Here is a 15355-nt window from a genome sequence, read left to right on the forward strand (position 1 = left end):
GTGTCTGTGGAACCTACTCAGTTGGGCCCAACAGATACAACTAGTCCCTGCCTCTACTGCTCTACTGATTGGGCCCAACTGACTAGGAAGCACTTGAAGACAGAATCCAGTCTCCAAAACACTGTGTATTAAATAAATACAGAATGATGGATAATGTCTAGAAACACAATAAATGTACAAGTTATGATGCTCCTCATTTTGCAATTTTCTTCAACCTCCTATTATTACTACCTCTTTGTATCAAATATTCTCAACACCCTGTTTTCAAATACCTTCGTTCTATGTTCTCCCCACTAACCACATAACGGGTGGGGGAAGAAGGCTAAAAGTACCCATGACATTAGGCCTCTGTCACAAACCTTCAAACCATAACTGCAGCATACCCTCATCAAATCAAATGAATGCTGATTCCATACTCACAGGAGGAATGGCATCTGTATTTGGGGAATGCTCTGGTTCTGCATCTTCTTCAGCTTCTGAGCGCCCCGAATCTTGTTCGACTTCTTCATCACTGAAAATCATGTCCTGAGGAATAGAAAACAACTTCCAATCACACTGCCCAGCAGTCAACAGTTGCAAAGGATCAAGGAAACTCATCTTATAGTGAGGTGTCCTGTAGTTTATTTCATATCAAACCTATTTACACACTACTGATACAATTTATTAGCACATGACAAGCACGTACGAAGTCACCACGACATGCATTGGCTCCTCTAGATCATCACGTAGTTCATTTTACTGTGTTTACTGGCATGACTTTCACACATCTACTTTTAGACAAGATATCTGAAAAGCAAATATAATACCATATTTTTACCTTTGGTAAAATTTCAAGTGACATAAATTTCCTGAAAATTTGATTAACAATATACAATTGTATCAAAGGGAATTTTCACCTCAATGACAATGAACGAACCACATGGCACAGTCTGCAGATATAATATGCTACCACATCTCACTCAAATGCAATTGCCTCAGTCCAACACATACAATTATATTCTGAAAATTTAATTCACATATTTTACACTCAGCTTTCAGACACAATTTTTTTGGTAAAAAAGTGTGAAACTTGCCCAAGTACAATATATACTCACTATTACAGTCCATACTGATTATGATGTGTCTGTATAACTTCTTAATTAAAAATATACCTGGCTTAACTTACTCAATTTTGGCTGCCATTTCCATGGGAATATAAACAGCTATCCCACCATTTTTCCTACAGTTCAAAAGCACCATGGAAGTCAAGTTCCTTAATGCTGCCAAGTCCTGCTTGCGATTCCCTTTGCATGTCAAACACTGTTTCAAAACGCTGTCCCTTCAGTTTCATTTTCAAATTGGGAAAGAAAGTGAAATCATAGGGGCTATGTCGAGTAGAGAGGATACAGAATGATAACCGTCTTGGTGTTAGTCACAAACTCTGTGGCTTTCAGGGATGCGTGGACGGGCACATTGTTGTGATGAAGGAACCAGCTGTAGTTCTACCGAAGTTCTCATCTTTTTCATTGCACATTTTCTCTCAAGCGTCTCAAAACATCACAGTAAAAGTTAAGAGTTTACTGTAGTGTTAGGAGGAACAAATTCAAGGCGAACAATCCCTTTCACTTTGAATAAAACAATGAGCATGCTCTTTGTTGAACTTAAGACCTGCCGTGCCCTTTTTGCTCTTGGTGATGGTGGGCTATTCCACTGCAACAATTGTTTCGTTGTTTCTGGATCATAACTGTAAATCCAACTTTCGTCACCAGTTATGATCCTAGAGATAAAAGTTGGATCCTCATTAGCTTTCTCTTATAGCTAAATACAAACGTCTATGCACAGCTGCTTTTGTTCATTTGTCAAGAGTTGGGGAACAAACTTCGTGGCAATGCGGCTCATATACAAATTTTCTGTTAAGATCTCCTGGCAAACTCTTATAACTGATTACAATGGTGACTGCGAGCTCATGCATTGTTCAGCGACGGTCTTCGTGCACGAGTTCTCAAACGTTTTCAACATTTTCTGCTGTTTTGTGGTGTCTGGTCGCCTTGAACTTTCATCATCTTCAACTGATACTCGACCAGCCTTGAAACGTGAATGCCATTCAAAAACCACTATCCAGCTTAAAGAATGTTCTCCAAAGTCTCACAAAGCGAATTTAATGAGCTTCATGCAAACACATTGTTTGATTTTGTCATCCATGGCAGATAAAACAAGTCCAAAAAGCACCAGTGTAAAAACAATGCATGTTCACACCATGGTGTCATATGGCAGACTGATGTGATAGGCTTGCGGAAGTGTGACCTTGGCCTACCCTATCATCTTATTTCACCGAGACAGTTACAACAATAACAGTCTGGGAACTTTCTGATACACCTCGTAAGCCTCACAATCAACCGAATCACAAAGAGCAAAATGCCATCAATAAATTAATGTGGACAAAAGCAAGAATATGCTGAAAACAAACACACCAGGAGGACTGAACCAAGATAAAATATAAATTCCACCGTGAAATGACTCTCAAGTGGAAATTTGATAGGCAATAACAAATGTTATTCCAATTACTAGATTAATTTATGAATGGACAGATCTTTTCCATTTATGACCACACATAAAATGCAACATATAACATCCACAACTTTACCTGGTAGCGAAAGATGTCATTGTGAACATAATACTTCCTTGGTGACTGAGCAGCAAGCACAAATGTTTGGGTAAACCGACGCATAGGTTGGCCGCTATTAGACAACTCTCCTGTAACCTAATATGAACAGGGCATTATCAAAACAAAATTAATAGTGATCATTTTCAATAAAATTAGATTTGTAAATAATACAAACACTACCTGCACAACAACACCATCACCCAACGTGGCCTGTGAATCAACCTGGCTTATCTTGGCATGGCAGTCTCGAAAATTGAGTTGTTGAATCTTCTGATGAATTTGCTTCTGCCCCACAACAGGCTTAGTCTCACGGTTTGGGGCATCCAGACCACCATGAACAAATGATGAATTATTGTTGTAAAATCTGAAACATGGCCAATGGAATATCCAACATTAACTAATTACTTATAAAAATCAGTATACCTCTGGTGTTAATTATGCAGACTGTATCATACATATGTGCTAACTTTAGCAGATAGAGGATGTCATGTGTTCAGCACAACAAATCCCCACGGCCATTAATTTCAATTTTCTACATTGGAGCTGCTACTTTTCCTTGAAATAGCTCCTCAATCATCTTCACGAGGATGAGTGGACCCCAATCCAGACCCACTACTTCTCAGAAAATCGGGGAGCAGCGGGAAACAGACCCAGACTTCTGGATCTGTAGCCCGGAAGTCTAACCACTAGATCACTGAGGCAAAAACTTCGCCAACAAGCAGCAGTCACTCAGCTGGTATAGGTCACTTGCAGACTAAAACCACGGAGCCTGTTTTTGGTTTGTATCATACAGATCATTGCAGTCACAAAGCACACAAATCCTACAACCACTTGGAATTAACATAACATTAAAACACTGTTAATAACACTATGACACATATACTCATTGCTAGGTAATGGACCAGTAAAAACACATCATTAACCACAGAAGACAGTGTCTTCTGTGGGGTCCATGCTGAGAGCTCATAAAAAGGCACAGTCAGAAGACACATCAGAATGGAACGGAATATATAACAGTAGTCGAGTCTAGTCTTCAGAATTGGCAAGAAAGGAATTACACTGTGACAAGAAGATTTCATGTGTGATTTGAAGTTACAGGGAGACTGCGATAAATCTGTTGCAGTGATATGATTAGTAAGGACTACGAACCTCAGTGCGTGTGCAACAGTGAACTGGAAAGTGGGTAGAATAGTGATAGCATTGTATTGATTGTAGTCCTAAACTGTGTGAATGTATAAGGAGCAATAAATTCAATCACCCAATCCAAAACTTGTCATAACAGTCACCACCATATGTGACAGTATCTTAAATAAGGATATTTCAAGAGATTTTTATCTGGACTAAACATAATAAATTCCAAAGAAGAGTACCATCATATAGGACTGACACCATGTAGTATGGTAGAATTCTACAAAATTTTGGCTTGATGCTGGACTTACTCTTTAACCCTACAGATGGAGGCAGTATGTTCCTCCACAACACTGCTAAACTTCCAAGAGGCTACATAGTATCACATTCCAGAGGACAGTACTCTTCACAGCCTGCCATGAGAACCTCAAATCCAAAATTAATCTAGAAGCTATGGGTTCTGAACCATCTGCATTATTTAAAAATTCTGCCCTATAAAACTAGTAATTATCAACAATATATACTTAGTAAATCAATTAATTTTTAACATAACCAGTGAGGGCTAGATTAAATACAAATACAAGGTGAACACAATATCAGAATTTAAAATTATGTTTATTTCACTTAAACCTGCAGCAATTAACAGCTGTTTTTATGTTTTCACAAACCGTAATTTCATGGCAATACAAAATATCTGTCTATGGCATGCCCTAGACCTCTTCTGTAACAAGCCAGAGGATTATTAGTGATCTGCTGCTGATCATACTCAGGAATACCAAGCAAGGTACACCTGGACATGTCCAACTGAAAACATGTCATGTTACCAAAGATGAATAATGACGCATTACTTCACACACTAATCTACCTTGTGAAGCTAACAGTCAACAAATCCCTCCCTTTACATTGTCCACAATATGCATATAACACTGGAAAAGTAATCACACTTTAGGTAGACCATCAGCTAGGCCAGGACTGTGGAATGTCATTTTCAAATTTCACACACAGTCAGTGAGACACTAACTCTCAATTTAATCACTTTCGAATGAAAACAGTGGCATCAGTACCAGGAATCTTCCTAGAGGGTAAAGGGCGGCCAGGACATAAGGCTGACCCATACTGCCATTTATGAACAAACTGTGTAGAGAAAATGTGGGAGCCTTGACGTCTCACAACCCCATGGGCCTCCGTGTCCTGTTTTGTTTGAAGGATAGCTTTACTTCCATAAGAAGACATCCTACTACTAATTAGATGTTTTCAAGCTGGTGAAATTAATTCCCTCCCAGAGATTTCTTCACTGTCATGATAACACGAAAGTCACATTGGCCAATGTCTAAGAAATAACATGGGTCCTCAAGAGTTTCCACTGCCACTGTACTTCTGATATGAACATCCTGGTTGATTTAATCACCCTAATACCGTTCGAAATGGAGTACAAATTGTGAAGCTCCTCATCATGCAATTGTCTCCGCCTGCCATATTTTCTCATAGGCACTATAGCATCCAGTTCTCATGTACTCTTAATGTGTCACTACTTTAGGGGAGAGGCCAAGTTTCATATTCATACGAAAATATTAGTTCTGCATATTGCTATGAACAGCATAGGTAATGGTCATAAAAACATGATCTGGTATAATTATGGATTGTAAGGAATGAACTCAACATTCATGCAGTAGGACTAAAGGCAAAACCACGTGCAACGCCAGTCAAGAATCTACATTACACTTCTGACTATGGAAAAAGTCAGAGTCACTATAATCATTTGCAACTAAATTCTCAAATCAAATTCTGCCTGAGAGTGTAATGCAAAATGTTGAATCAGGAAGTGGTCAAAATGCATATAAAAAATTTTTCATGAACCATGAAAAGAGAAAATTTGGGTTCTAAAAATCTGACATCTCTAGCACCATTGTGGATGAAGTTCTCAAAATGATCACACAGTATACGTAGGCCCATAAAAAGAAAGGTCCAAAACTGAAAGTAAGTGACTTACATTGTTAATAATATTGCACTTCAGCATTATATCTGTGTTAACTATTTGTTACACGTTGTGCCAACACAACTCCTGATAAACTAAATAAATTTACATATACTGTTTTTATTTTTTACAATATGTTTCAACCACTTATGGCCATCATCAGGAAAATCATTTTACATTCACACTCTACTTTTTGTGCTATTTTTTCCCACTACATTGGTCAATGTTTACATTTCATGGGGCAATGCCATGTGTGTTATTTACAACAATCAATGCCAGTTACAGTTCATATGCAAACTTAAACTATGTTACGTTGAAATAATTAAGATTTTTATTATTATTATGAATTATTCAAAGTTCCTCTTGTAGTTTTTAAAATGTTAATTTATTTGGTCATGCGTTAAATGATCTGTTTTCAAATATAATTTTGTATGTAAATGTATTTATTCATGATTAAAATTTTTGGTATTGGTTACTGCTGTTGAATCATAGTGGAATGAGGTCTTCATGTGCGTGATCTGAAAAATTAATATATTATTAGTGTAATAACAACACAACAACAATGAATATGACAACAGTGGTTTATATAAACTCAAACGCATCAACTGTCTGTTACAATCCACAGGTCAAAAAGGACATTCCTTCAAAACACGATTCAATGAACATGTATGAGCAATAAAGACATGTCTACATATGCACAGCACATGTTAAAGACACGATATGTGCAGCACATACTGAACAAAGGACATTCATACAGGAACACACAAGATACAATGGATATAACACAAAGCCAGTAAAGTTAGACATATGAATAATATAGGCAAATATCACATTTTTTGTACACAAAAACAAAACAAATGAAATATTGATTTAAAAAGTCCCACATTTGAAGCAATATAAACCACTACACTAACCAATAACATGGGGGGGGAACATGCCTCACCACACAGCAGCACCAAACCACAGTATCAATTCCATACAATCACTCATGCAAGATAAGTAGAACACCTAATCTAACCCAAAGTACTATCACAACACATACATAATAATATTTAACAAGAAATTATTTTCATATTTCAGTTTTAATAAATGAGCAAATGAATACATACAAAACTAATGCACATGTATCAAAATGAGCACCAGTAAGAGGACATACTGTGGCATACAGACCTGCTGCTAAGTGGGGACTCTGTAAACAATGATAGTTTCTGGGCAATGGATTGGTAAACACATTCCCACGGCAACGAACACGGACCCAATAGTAGTTACTGTTGGAAATTGGGTGTTTTCTATGTGGTCTGTGCAAAACCATTGGTATGCAAAGGCACAATAAACACCTCTACAACAATGGAGAGGCCATGTTTTCTGCATGCTCTGTGCCGAGGAGTTATCTTGAAGACAATTGGGGCAACCCAGTTCTGCATGGGAGACTGAGAATAGATGACATTATAATGAAGTTGACAGTTCAGTTGTGCAGTATTAGCCAGCAGGCAATGACATGAACACAGAAGTTGAAGAATCTCCATTAAGATCCACTGCCAGGAAACGGCTAGTGAAGACTCTAAGAGACTGAGCACACTAATCTGTGTGTGACACTAATCTGTAATGTGTAGACACAAGTCATGAGTGTATAAGTGGTCAATAAATCGCGTCACCAATCCGAACCCTGTCTACAGTCACCCGTATACATGACAACATACACTCACATCACACCATGAATATACATTAATGCAACAATAACAGATTAATTTTTCAGACTACATAAGTGAAGAACTTGTTCTACTGTGATTCAACAGCAATAACAAAGGCCAAATATTTTAATAACAGATAAATATTTTAAATACCAAATTATACTATTCTAGACTTTACTCTTTTATCTTAACACGTTCCATGTTATTTACGTGAGCCTGATATATAACATGCACTACATCAGGTACACAAATCTTTGGCTGCTGTCTACAAGAACAGCCTAATACTTCCTTAACAAAAATGTAAACATTGCTGCAATTGTGTGTATAGCCAGAACTGGGTGCATATTTAGGTGGCTGTTTAGCATGTAAGCTGTCCAATCGTGAAGCAATTTTGCTGACTCCTAAGATGGCAACTGACTGTGCATGATGAGCCAGCAAGGCTACAAACATGGTTATAATCTTTTATGGTACTGTCCTAGCATTTGATTGGCTAACTGAAAAAACCACAAAAGCATCAATCAGTATAACTGTTTCAAAACTACAATTCAAGCCCTGGAACTTCTAAATACAAGGCAGAAATGTTACCCAATATCATGTTATGTCAGGGCTGACCTTTATGCTTTCACATTATTCTATTCAAGTGTGCTTATTTCTACCTTCAATTTCAGACCCACACCCATAAATATGTTTATAATTAACATGCTTTTACAAAAAAAAAAAAAAAACTTGTTCAGCCTTTGGTATTACTTCTCTAAAGAGATAATTCGATTATAGGCAGCTCCAAGTACTGTGAACTCTTGATAATTTAGCAACAGATTATCCAGTTTGCCCACGCAAGTTTTTTCTTTTGCTCTATATAACCACATATTTTTACAAATGCAGACACGTGTGATCTGAGCTCTCATCCTTTGCTTATCTTAAAGAACCAGTACAGGGTCAGACGGGAGAAGGCCAGATGGCTCAACAGTACTAATGGAAACACGGCCCCAGGTGGGTGGGGCCATAAATGATCCTTATTGTTCATTATTACAGGCAGAACTGAGTACGGATGCTGGAAACTGGTATGGGTATGAGTTTTATATAATTAGTTCCATAAAATATTTCAGAAGTCTAATAATTCAAGAAAGTACTGCTACAGAAAGTAGTTTTGTTGTTACACAATGCACCTTCTCAGCACACTGTCTTTGCAGCACAGTCTCATCATTTTAATGCTTTCTGCCTCAAAGTGTCACAGCCTAAATACCAAATACCATGGATCAGGGGGTGGTTGCATCAATGTCATTCAACTACTGGATCTGACTTTGCAGAACTTCATTTCCTCATGGTTCATTTCACAACACTCTCTGTGGTTCAGACATCTATCAAATAATTTGGTGGGCTGGATCTGATGTGAACTGTTACATGGTCACTATAAGGAAGCATTCCTGAAGCTTACTCTCCAGTAGTCAGAATTTCATTCGTGATATTTGTGTTTCTTAGTAGTCATGTTTGATGTGAAAACTTGCTAATTTATGTGCAGGCATCTATAATGAACAAAGCACAATGGATGCAGAATACAATGACTCTGGCTTAATCAGAGGTACCATCCCACCATTTGCATGAAGGAACTCTGAAAAACCATGATCTCAGTCAGGATAAAGAAACCTCCTGTCGAATATTTGAATCCATGACCTCCACAATACACAGCCACGGTGCTAACCACTTGGCTGTGTTGTTTGGTATAAGTCTTGTCAAGAACAATGTCAAAGTCACAACACTCTGGAAGAAAATGATATTCATATACATGCTACGTAGCCTTCAGCAAACAAGTAATGCTTGTTACATGAGAAAAATTCTTCCAGATCTAGAGAAGATGCTTTTCAAAAACTCTCCAATGAGGAAGTAGACAATTCAGAAATATGAGGCGAAAGTTTTGAAAGGATCTGAAAATGTCTATGGACGAAATTGTAAAGGTGATTGCGAAATGATTCATGTGAACTTGGTTTCCAGTGCATGTATTATAAGTGCTACCCAGAACAAAGGGATGAGGATGAGAGAAGAGAACAGTGATCAGGTTAGTCTGTTTATTCCCTGACAGACTACAAGGGCCACTGAGGGTGTGAACCATAACATTACAGCTGCAAAGAAAATCTGAATTGGTGTAATAGTCAAAAAAATTCACATTAACAGAAGATGTTACAAAAATTGCTAGGTAATTTGTGATGTGTCATATGTAGAGAACATAAAATTACCTTGGGTTACCTGCAACTTTAATTATTCATGAATCTTACCCCCATTCAATAGGCCTGATAATTAGAAACTGTATTTGCAAGTACACTTGGTCATCGACTTACGACCAACTTCCGTTCTGACTGCCAGCCCGTAAGTCGATCTAGTCATGTCGGCCATATATTTATTAACAGTATTTGTTAATCTAATCTTTTTATCATCTCCATAATTTATTTAAAAAAAAAATACATTTTAATCATCTTTTATTTTTCATTTTAAATACAGTAATGTTGCCTGTGTGTGGGAAGCCTGTGTTGCCAGATGCTCCCATAGTTATTGTACATGCAGCTGTCTGGCAATGTCCTCAGGCCTCCTGGCATCGATGTGCTTCAGTAGCACATCCTGATTTATTATTAATTAATTTATTTATCATTTTTTTGTAGTCATAAGTGCGGCCGGTCGTAAGTCGACGACCAAGTGTACATAATTTCCACTACCATCCTAGCACTCCTAATTCATATACCATTCAAACTCGCTGACTCATGAACACAAACCTTCCACATGTACTTAGAGAAGCACTGGTTAGCTCTCTCAGACCTAGCCATGTTTCCCATCAGTTCACTCACTGCATATCTTCATGCAGGATGTTATCTATAATATGCAATCTCAAATACTTCATAGTTTTTAAAGTGAAACACCCCGCAATACATTTGTGAACTGTAAAGTTTTAAGCTATGAATTACGGATGGCAACAAATCACGTTATAGCTTCATGCCAGGTCTTTATATGGCATCAGATATTAACTGCAGTATAACTGTGCACAAAGGAAAAATGAAATTTGTATTTCCCATGACCAGACCCTACACAGCTCAGAGGTGTACACTGAAAAAACTCTACATCTTTCATCCTATTAAGAAATTAAAAATACAAATACAAAATACAGAAAAATGTATTTCCTGAAGTTGAAGGAAGTAGGTTTCTCTAAAATGTTAGTAAAAATCTACAAGACCACATAATTTCATGATCCAGGCCATAATTTCAATTTCCACCACCATGAAAAACTCAAATCTCAGGTGTCTAACGCCCAACAAAAACAGATATGTTATTGAAAGCTACATAACTGAGCAACATTATCTGGAAAATAAACCAAATACAGAAAACTGTTAAAAATTGTACTAGTAAACACCATAATGAAACGTCACATTTCTCACATTTTACTTAATCCTTCTTCACTAATTTCATTTCACACACTTCCAATTATTGATTGTTAGTGCTGAATGCTAAACTGGAAGAATTGCGGAAGTGAACTGTTTTGATTCTAATTTGAAGTAATATCCTGGGATCTGCTTGAAAGAACTGAGGAAACCCCTGAAAATAAACTTCAGTTGAGATTACAACCCAGAATCTCCTGAACACGAAGTAGGAGTGCTAGCTAGTTTACTGTGACATTTGACAAAGTCACATGCCATGCTGACTTCATGACTGTTACACTTCTTCTGTCTATATGAAGGCTGTCACCAGTAGCAGTATATGTATAGAAGTACAAACTACTCTGAACAATACAAAGAGCCAAGTGAAAGAACATACAAAGTTCAAATTTCTACAAGGACCATTAAGTAAAACTGACTACAAAATGAGGACATCCAAAATGCAATGTCCTACGGTAAACTGTTATATGCAAACCATATGCAACCACCATACAAACTGTGCACCTAACCAGTTAAAACACATACACTCCAATATGCCAGTGTTTACATTGCACCTCTATAATTCTCTACAAAATAGCCAAAACCAAGACTTCAAAAAAGTAGTACTGTGATGAACTTTTTACCTCTACATACATACTAAACAGTTCAATCAAACAGTAAGAAAAATATGACCGATGATTATCGATACAATAAAAATTATAAAACCAGATACTCTTAATATAAATGACTACTGTTAATTTCTGCTTTCTGGCTTGCAGAAAAAATCTGCTTCAGCATTGTTCCAAACTCCATTCCATCAACCACTCTTAAAAGGAATCTATTTACTATGTGCCTAAAGGAAATGCTTACACTACAAAAATGCTGTTAAATGCAATATGAAATACATGTAATATAACATGAACAGATTATAAATAATCACATAAATAAAACTCGATCTATTAATACAGCACTTACCAAATAAAAGTTCGAAATTTCTCTACTTACTCTCGAACCGAACACATATGTTACCTTCCAATGTGTGGAATTACATTATTCTCACCTGTGAAGATGTGCAGGTGCTTGGTTCAGTAAGGTGTAGTACTGTCTCACAAATTCCCGACCTACACATTGGGGACTTGGGGGGGCTTCCATGACCATTTCCTAATTACTGACTTGTGCTTTTGGCAATAACAGAGACAAAAAATATAAAATAAGGTTGCTTGAAGAATATAAGAGTAGATGGTGGTGTGTATGCGGCAAATTAACACCTGAAATAGAAACATGTTACAAATTAAGGCCACATAAAGTACATATCAGTATATCGCATGACTTACTCTGCGCAGATATTCCTTTTATGGTTATCAGTAATTTGTACCGCCTAAGAAGCAACTTATTGGAGGTTAACCCATGGATATGTATACAAATGTTCAAACACAATGCCAGTCATCAAGATAACGTTCACATTACAATAACATTTACCATTCCAATAGGGGATGGCATATCCCTAACACTACTAAAAGTGCTTAATTTAAACTGGCATGAACAATGGAACACATGATTTAGACTATAAAGCATGGACGGCTGTTGGCGGGCAAATATTATGGGGATAGCTACCTGATTTTTGGTGTAAATCTTATATTGCAGTATCTCAAAAACAAGAACGATCCAAAACACTTGGGTGAAAAAGAGCCTGAAAGGCTACTCTAACATTACACAAGCATATAAGATTTTATACTTACAACAAACCAACAAACCCACCATACATGAACTTCGCTCACGGGTGCAGCATAAGAACAATTTTTCTAACAGTTCCTTATTATACTTACCGACAAAATTTGTTTCGTTTTTCAGAATGAAAGAAAAATCTTAAATACAGTGAAAAATATTGAGCTTTGCACAAATAATAAAATCACAAATATAGTAATAATTATATACACGACCTTACAGTGAACTACACGCACTCTGGTGTCAAAACAAACTTGCGCACAAAGGATGCGCAAGAACATGTCTCGTATCCTACAACACAGGATGTCGGTTCGAGATTAAGAAACCGTGGTATTAGTTATGTAACCCCCGGATGTCTAAGTGGTATAGAGCTAATTTGTAGAACATTGGATCTAATACGTATGTTATCAGTGATTTGAAAATATTCTTGGAATTGATATCATTTAAATGTTGAATAACGAGGATATGGAATTATGTAGATTAGAAGTTACGATACCTCACTGTACATAACCAAACCCAAAAGTATTTCTAGGACTCGTGATTGTTCCTCTGATAATGTGTACTTTTGATATTTGATGCACAAATGTCCTTAGTTCATTGATATAAATTGATCGAAAACAATCGAGCCAGAGGAAAGTATAATTCGTGAGAGTAAAATCCATTTAAAATGATTATGTTCGGCATTGATCAAAGTTAACTTCTCTACACTATTGTCTCCCTACACATGTTACGAACTGTTCCTGATCTTCCCATTGACATAAAATTTTTTTTAATTCGTAATTTTAAGATTATTTTTTAGTTTTCTGGTTCAAAAATTTAAATATCTTCTGGTCCAGGATACTAATTCTCACGAAATTCATTTACATTGTTTTCTATAACCACTGCTTGCCCATGATTTAATACTGCAAGATAATACCATTTTCATTGTTTACCATTCAACGTGTTGTCATCTGTCACCATTAGATAAGGCAAACAAGGCGTTCACCTGCAGTAAAAACACAGAATCACTATTATGCAAAAGAACTGCAGGCATCACAATTTTCATATTTTTCGATGTTCTTTTGTTTTTATTTCAGTGTGCTAATACACGGGTACTCCCTTCTACTAAACAGAGTATGCTACTTACATGTTCAACCGATCTACTTCATTTTTGCCAAACAATAATTTCAGAGTAAAAACCTACTTTTACTATCATAAAAAAAAGAGAGGGTTCTCACAGCCAGTACTTCAATTACAATGTTCTTACATCATGCTGGCAAAGTAAGCTCTTTGTCATTAGTCCCATTCAATATTTGCTGACATGGGCATATGAGAATCTGTATTGGCCTGGATTAACAAATAGTTAAATGTAACAATAGCAACAGGCTGGACAGCTGATTCATTGGCGTTCAATTCCCAGCAGGCACCAACCTTTATCCTCTGGCCTCCAGGCTGGTTCCTGTGCTCATCCAAGGGGTTCCCATGGGGATAAAGAAGCAGGGGTGAGCTGACCACTCACCTCCAGATCCCCATGTTTTCATGGTGTGCTTGGCATTTAATGTCTATTGAACATTATGGATTGATTCCACCATTGTAAAATGTGACCCCTCTCAATATTACACGCAAGTGGTGAAGCAGCCATTATACATTCCACATAAACATTACCTAGATGATCTAACTCAATCAAATGAACATGTTTGTTACCATGTTCATAATGAAAGTAGTCTTTTATAATACACTGGTACAAAAGTATCTCAAGTCTGTGCACTCACAAGGGGGGTGGCAATGTTACCTTGCACTTGTTCAGTATATTCTGCACTCTCTTGTCACACTACACCAGCTTCCTGCTTTGCTTTTTCATGACCTACCCTTTCCAGATGCGTTATTAATGTCTGTTATAAACATCTGATGGTTTTTAAAATTGCATATTTTTGGGATGATGGCATTCAAGTAATTCTGCAGCTAAGGAACTAATTTTCACATTTAAAACTGCTTCACTTGTGTTAAGATGTAATCTCAAAATTATATAAAAATCATTTTGAACAATCAAGCACCACTGTCAAGTCTTCAAGAGTACTGGCCCACCAGCCTTTCAAAATTTGTAGTCAAATCTAGGCTCTTCCTTTTGACTGCCATTAATCGCAGTTTTTGAAGTTGGCATATGCCAAGCAGCAGGTTTGATGCAAACGATGTGGTGTACCTGTGAGATTTCATGTATCATCCTTAAATGTAGATCAATGGAAAATCAGTAGAAGAAACCTGCTACAAAATATTGTAGGATGCTTGTGTAAACTAGAAGTAGCCAATAAAAGCAGCTACTGAATTGAATGGGATGGTAGGAACTTTTATTTCTCAGTGGCTAAACTTTGAAGAGGGGGGTTATGGTGCTCAAAGCTTCTGAAATGTACATTTTACCCTGTAACAAGCACAGGAACGGGGTGGGTAAGTGGGATCTTTATGGACTGATCTACCACATACTACTACTTCTGAAGCAGAAAAAGTACAGCTGGTAAAGTCAGCTGAAATAGTGCCAGCTAGTCAGCTATAGTGAAGGTGCAGGAAAAAGCACTTTTTCTATGTGGCTCTCCACATCATTTCAAACCTGACACTTCCAAAGACTCAAAAATGAACTGCTTGTTATAAAACATGCTTGATCTATCACTGATTCACAACATTCCTGTTTCTTACAGTGAATTACAGACTCTGATCCTGGCAATATACAGTAACATCACAAACTGACTACTCACAAGTTCTTCATTCTTTAGAACTAGTACTAATAATCTTACACTTCTTGTGTTTATTCCCCACAACAGATATA

At 37.0% G+C, this 15355-nt stretch overlaps 1 protein-coding gene across 3 annotated transcripts in view; it reads right to left on the reverse strand.

The window, feature by feature from the left end:
- Window positions 1-12824, reverse strand: part of LOC111869330 (ras GTPase-activating protein-binding protein 2) — a 38235-nt gene extending 25411 nt beyond the window's left edge. For 2 of the 3 annotated variants that reach the window (XM_023860784.2, XM_023860782.2), the window contains exons 1-5: window positions 12660-12824; window positions 11894-12101; window positions 2825-3008; window positions 2624-2740; window positions 421-525 (exon numbers count right to left, since the gene is read on the reverse strand). In XM_023860784.2, coding sequence (XP_023716552.1) covers window positions 421-525; window positions 2624-2740; window positions 2825-3008; window positions 11894-11991 — 504 coding nt within the window. In that variant the 5' untranslated portion in view covers window positions 11992-12101; window positions 12660-12824. Of the gene's footprint in view, window positions 1-420; window positions 526-2623; window positions 2741-2824; window positions 3009-11893; window positions 12102-12572; window positions 12592-12659 lie in introns of those variants that run through there. The other variant, XM_023860783.2, reaches the window with a different exon arrangement.
- Window positions 12825-15355: the final 2531 nt, after the last annotated feature.

Source organism: Cryptotermes secundus, unplaced genomic scaffold, assembly GCF_002891405.2.
Source record: "Cryptotermes secundus unplaced genomic scaffold, Csec_1.0 scaffold325, whole genome shotgun sequence".
NCBI lineage: Eukaryota > Metazoa > Arthropoda > Insecta > Blattodea > Kalotermitidae > Cryptotermes > Cryptotermes secundus.